Raw genomic sequence first — 6,322 nt, forward strand, 5'->3', positions numbered from 1 at the left:
TCGATATTTTGACCTTGTCGAGATTTTAAATGTCGGTATTTTGACCGTCGGTCAATAGCTGTCGGTATTTTGACCGTCGGGATTTTATACCGAATCCGCGTGTACATGTGGTAGGGAATATAGATTGTAAGCTCCAGTGGGGCAGGGACTGATGTGAATGTTCAAATATTCTCTGTAAAGTGCTGCGGAATATGTGTGCGCTATATAAGAAACTGTTAATAAATAAATTAATAAATATGTCCGGATGTTAGAGTCTAAAAAATATATGCACTGTGCACAACTTCTAAAATGGCAGAATTCAATGGAGAATTTAAATTTTTTTGCTTTTTATAAAAGGATAAAGCCAAGCATTATTGGGGAAGGTATGATTGGGGAAGGTAGCTATCCCCTGTTTAACAAGTACCATCACTGTTCTCCGATCAATCACCATCAACATCTTAGGCTAGTGGGGAGCAGTAAAGGAAAAAAAAAGGCTTTATTAAAATATACGGTACTTCTGTATTATCTGGCGAGGGGACGCGGATTACTTTACATGTATTCTGCGTAGTTGGATAGTGGGGGTATGAAATCACCCATGGGTGACTATACAATTAAAAATCGGGTCTTTACAATGAAAAATCGCATCGCATGAATTGTTTGCCACTATATTGCATGCGATGCGATGAAAAAATCGGGCGCCCAGATTTTACATAAGTACCAAATATATATAAATTATATAAATTTATTCTCCTAATTTTTTTGTACTTTTTAAAATATTTCTAGTAGAATCTGCTAGAGTACAGGAAGCCCATATCAATGTTCCTAGTTCACCGCACAATTGTATCACAGGTCATGTATGTGCACATATAACTTGGACTGGCTGTCCATAGAAACTTCTGTGACCAAATATTCCAGGACAATAAAAGAACATTGAGATTTCAAAAAAGGCATAGGCTCATTCCATTGTTCCACTATGTCCGAGTTGGACTCTGTCAATAGTTTGATCATCCTCTAATTCTAACCTGTAACTGGCTGTGAAAAAACCTTCTTTACACTGGCATTTTAATGGTTCTTTGCTTATTTATGCCTCATTGGCTTCTGAAACAACCACCCTGCCGAAATAATATTTTAAACCAAACTATCCGCAATTTCATTCTCTTTATTCAATCTGGGAAGCGCATAAATCTGTAATATGAGATCGCATTATCCCAGAGGCAATTACCATGCCTTCAGAAATGCCAGCAATAACTAATTTCCTAACTGGAACCCCAATTAACTGATCTACAAAATGAACATAAATCTCGACTTGATGGGGATTTACAACCTCAAATTCTAGAAGTCAATTCAACCAGTGGCTTATTACAATGGCTGAATCAAAGGAAAATACATCAGAGATGGCATCTGTTCTGTATTCTCAAGGACAGGTCAGAGTGTATGGTGGCTAGAAACCTTAATGCACATCCCCCCCTTCCATTTCATACAGACACTTCTGTCTATAGCTTACAGATGGTTCTAGTGCTCAAGTTAGGTTTAGAGGAAAAATTGTATTATTATTATTTAAATATTTCAGCATACCCATACACCATTCTTTTATACATTACCTGAATAATATCACACAACTCATTTATTATACCCCTTTCACACCGCAGCTATAACATGGTATATTGCTGATTTTTCAGTGTGTCGACCCGGTTCTAGGTGCACTGTGAAAGCTCCATAGTCAAAATACTGGGTAAAAAAAAAAACAGTAATTCAAACGGTGTTAAAAGAAGCAGGGCCGGATTAAGGTCCGTGGGGGCCCTGGACAACAAAAATTGTGGGGGCCCCCTCCTCTCATCCCCTCCCTCCTGCAGCACTCACCGGAGTAGTTGCCCATCGGAGTCAGAGCTTCTGTCCGGGCACGGCCTCTTCATGGTGCGTGCGACACTGGGTGATTAGGCGGGGAGAGCGGGGAAGGTCCCCCCGGAGACAGTGTGACAAGATAGCAGGGCAGCGGGGAGATGCGGGGCTGGCAGGTGAGTGTGAGAACACGGCATCTATCTCCCAGCGCTGCTACAATGCTTCCCACGCTGCGGCGGATGGGCAGCGGTGGATGGGAACTAGTTTTCATCCGCCGCAGGGACCCTGCCGCTGACTTCCAGCCACCGCAGGGCCCCCAGGGACGCGCTGCCCGATTCTACTGCCCGCCACCCACCTGGAGTGTGGGGGCCTCTGATGTATGGGGGCCCCAGGGCGACCGCCCCTAGTTGCCCCTTGGTGGATCCGCCACTGATAAGAAGGATCCTACAAGGTTCAAAGGCAAATAATTTTGCAGTGTGAAAGACTCAGATTGGTATTTTGAACACATAACTGTGCCACAGAAGGTGATAGGCTGTCTCCCTGCCTGATGACATAATCCTGAATCAGGAAACAAGAGAAATAGCATTTGAAGTATTGGAGAACCATTGCTGGCAAATTTCTACACTACAGTTATAGCAACATGGACGGATGAGGAGGGGAGGGAGTTGCTTAGATTAAGAGGGGAGGCAGAAATTGCCAGGCAAATTTTTTTCTTTTACTTCTCTTATTATTTTATACATTCATTCATAAACAGCAAGGAGTTTTCTTGATAAAGCAAACTATTTTTTTTTTAGAATTCTCACTAAGTTCAGCTCATTGTTACTGTGTGGTTGGCTTGGAGCCTTTATTCAGCAATGCCATTTAAATAAAGTCTTTAATGTCTATAATTGCCTGTTTAATGTATTATGTCAGATGGGTTTTTCTGTTTAGCTAAACTGTCATTATTTATTTGCATTATTTCCGTTTCGATAGCAGTGTAGTTGGCCATGTTTCGCAATTCTATTTATTGTATCTTGTAGCCCCCTTGGCCACTGTGTCCTGCCCTCCCTGGTCTTTAACGGTCTCTGGAGTCCATTTATAAAGTTGTGAAAAGGCCTTTCACTGGTATTTTTGATGGCAAATGGTCTTTAATCAGCTTATCTCAATGAGGCTGCAGGCTGTCTATTTAATAAGCGCAAACAGCGCATCTTTTCTACACAACCAATGCCATCTCAGGATGATGTTAGTTGTATTGGAGCTTAGGGGAACAGCGTAGATGAAAAGGGTCCTTTGTGAGATGTAGAAAACCTTTGTTTGATGTTTTGATACAATACATAACACACTTAGGGGTATATTTAGTAAAATTTGCGGTCTACCCAGATAATATGGATTTGTGACAATTCACGGCAAATAGGGCATCACCAGGATGTATTATTTCTGAATTGCCAGTACATTAAATATGAAAATAAAACTAAACTTTTACTCTGCTTGTAGAAAGTATTGAAATTGGATATAGCACAAATACAGGATTAAATCTTAATTTCTCTCTTCCAGGGCTCAGAGGTTGGCATCACCCACCAGTTTGGACAACTGCCACCGAGGATCTGCAGGAGAAATTTGGAGCATATTCTACAAACCTTCCACATCAATCTCCATTTTTCCAAAGAAGATTAAGAGTTCACACGATGATCGCAATCCATTAGTAGGCGAATAAATTGCACTTTGTCCAAGACATTTTAAAACTACAGAGCTATATTAGGAGATTCCTGCCATCTCTATTCTTAGGAATCAATTTAATAAAAAATATATTTATGATCTTCTGATATGGACTGTCTAACTACTATGGGCTTCCAACATAAGGATATGGAGAGATTTCCGACCCAGAAGTGTTTTAGTCCCAACCTACAACTTAAAGCTCTAGAGGAAACTCGGCGAGCGTTTTGGGACATACATAACTAATTGTTTTCTATCAGTACTCATCAGGGAGAACAAGTTAATTGGGTGGGATGGAAAGAACCACAGCTTACTGCTGCAGGCGTTATATACAATCACCTGCCCCTGCTCAGCAGGGTACCCTATATCTGAAAACGATATCTGATTTATCTTCAGGTCCCGCTTCTTTTTCAAATATATTTATGAACTTGGACCTTCAATATGGAGCCCCAGAAATTGTCTGGTTTTCCAACTGCATCATGGACAAGTGCAGTAATGATGGATTTTTGTATTATATATTTTTTCCATTGCAAAATAACAAAGCTGGAACCGTCATATTATGAGCCAAACAAGAACAGTTTCCCTCTCATTCTAGAGTTTACATGGTCTCTTGCACAGAATGAATGGATGGATACTGTACATGGGACTCCACATCATGCATGGGTGTTTATTTTATTTTTGTATCATTTTTATTTCCTTCTTATGATGCATGACATGAGTGTCAATGTTTATGGGGCCACTAGATAACTTATTATAAGAACATGCATATTTGTACCCACATATGAGTTCATACTTTAAGCTTATATTCTGTCACTGTCTGTCCTGGACGTGTTTGTCAGCATTATCCATAAAACCTGCTCAGATAAAGTTCCCAAACCTACATGTTATGCCTTGCCATTGCCTGATTGTTTAAGGTCCATAGTAATCACTAAAGTTGCCCAAATGGGTACAAATCCTGCCATTCAGCCTAAGTGCCTACCACAGTCTTTGGCCACTCACCTGGGTCACTTATTTCAATAGATCCAGTCACTTTGTGCACAGATATAACAGCTAGCTCCTAATTGGGCTCAATTATTGTCATTGGCTAACGATTGCATGGATCAGTTATCAGCCCATTACATGTAATCTATATATATATATTTTTATGGCATAGCCATCACATGACAACAATGGGAAAATGTGGTAATATCTCCATGGGTGGACTTGATATTATAGAGCTTTGTCAAAGGGTCATGTTTACAGATGTGGCCCCATACATTGTGGCCTCAGTTGCGCCAAATAGCCACTCTAGATGCGCCAGGTTCCATGTAACTTGGCCACCCTGAGCATCTTTTCCACAAAAAATGTGTGTTTTATTTGCACAAATGATGTGCGACGTTTGTACATCTGTGTGCGAATGAGTCAGAATCTGTATATGCAGCGGCCATGACTTTTTTCTCATGCCATGTTCACTTGTGACTTTGTATATATATGAAATGAATTCCTGTGTTGTTTGTCAAAGTTCTGCTTCTCTAGAACACTGCCTGCACCTCCTGGTATGCTGCCCTTGTGTGTGACCTCCCCTCCCTAGCAACACCGAATTCCTCTTCCGGGTGCAGGGAGGAGGAGTCCTTGCAGCTGGAGGCTCCTAGGTGCAGGAGGTGAGAGGGACCCGTGGGGACATCCTCTCTCACGGCGCCGGCTGCTTCGCAAAGTGCAGCTCTTTTCGGAAGAGCTGCCCTTTGCGATACTAATTGCATATGTTACTTTATATATATATATATATATATATATATATATACATGCAACTGTCCTTGTTGTGCGGGGCTGGATGTATTTTGCACTGTTAATACATCCACAGAATGTTGGTCATCATCCTTAGGGCCAGATGTACTAAGCTTCAAAAGTGATAAAATGGAGAGTGATAAACAACCAGCCAATCAGCTCCTGTCTGACATGTCATAGACTGTGTTTGAAAATGTCAGGCAGGAGCTGATTGGTTGGTTGTTTATCACTCTCCATTTTATCACTTTTGAAGCTTACTGCATCTACCCCTTAGACCTTAATCTGTTACCTGGAGTCGGGACACAGATCATGCTGTGACTGAGGCTGGAGGACCTGTATTGCCTGATATGATGCTCAGTATTGCTGCAGTGAGATAAGCAAAACATGAGCACCTTCAGCTAAAAGGGAGGTTTTCAAGATGGATGACTGGATTATACTGGATGTGTCAAATGTGGATAGCTGCTATAAGGACTGGCTTATCTGCCTAGACACATAGGGGCTGGTTTGCCCTCCGTGAGGCCATAGCCAGTGATGGCCTGTGAACACAGGCTGTACACTGATTGATTGAAAGCCGGCTGGCATTTGTAGGCAGCACTTCGGCATTTTCTGGGAGCTTCGCAAAAAAAACCCAGGCGGGCCAAGCCGTTCGGAGGGTGGAGCGCTGATCAGGTCTGGATCGGCACCATAGTACAATGACATGATGGCACAACAAAGGAATATATTGTAGAACCTAAAGGTTGCAGTAAGGCAGGAAGAGGATTAAATAGATATAATTATTATATTTATATAGCAAAATACTTTTATAGAGCACTCAGACATTTATTCTTTATATGCCCTAGTGAGCTTAGGGTCTTCAGTTGGTAAAACATCTCCAAGTCCTTGTTATATGGTTATGCAATTATTAAGCCCTGAGCGTCTTGTTCTCCTAATATTTATAATAGGAGCGGAAGGTTGACAGAGAGATGTGAGTTTCTATTTAAATAATGTTAAGGGTGTAATGCATTAACCTGATGTGTATCTGTCAGAGGTACAAAGCTCCATTTCGACA

At 41.4% G+C, this 6,322-nt stretch overlaps 1 protein-coding gene across 1 annotated transcript in view; it reads left to right on the forward strand.

The window, feature by feature from the left end:
* Positions 1 to 5,400, forward strand: part of KREMEN1 (kringle containing transmembrane protein 1) — a 156,046-nt gene extending 150,646 nt beyond the window's left edge. The window contains exon 9 of the mRNA XM_083151487.1: positions 3,352 to 5,400. Coding sequence (XP_083007613.1) covers positions 3,352 to 3,511 — 160 coding nt within the window. The 3' untranslated portion in view covers positions 3,512 to 5,400. The remainder of the gene's footprint in view (positions 1 to 3,351) is intronic.
* The last annotated feature ends 922 nt before the right edge of the window (positions 5,401 to 6,322 follow it).

The sequence above is a fragment of the Crinia signifera genome, chromosome 1, assembly GCF_055691185.1.
Source record: "Crinia signifera chromosome 1, ASM5569118v1, whole genome shotgun sequence".
NCBI classification, from domain to species: Eukaryota; Metazoa; Chordata; class Amphibia; order Anura; family Myobatrachidae; genus Crinia; species Crinia signifera.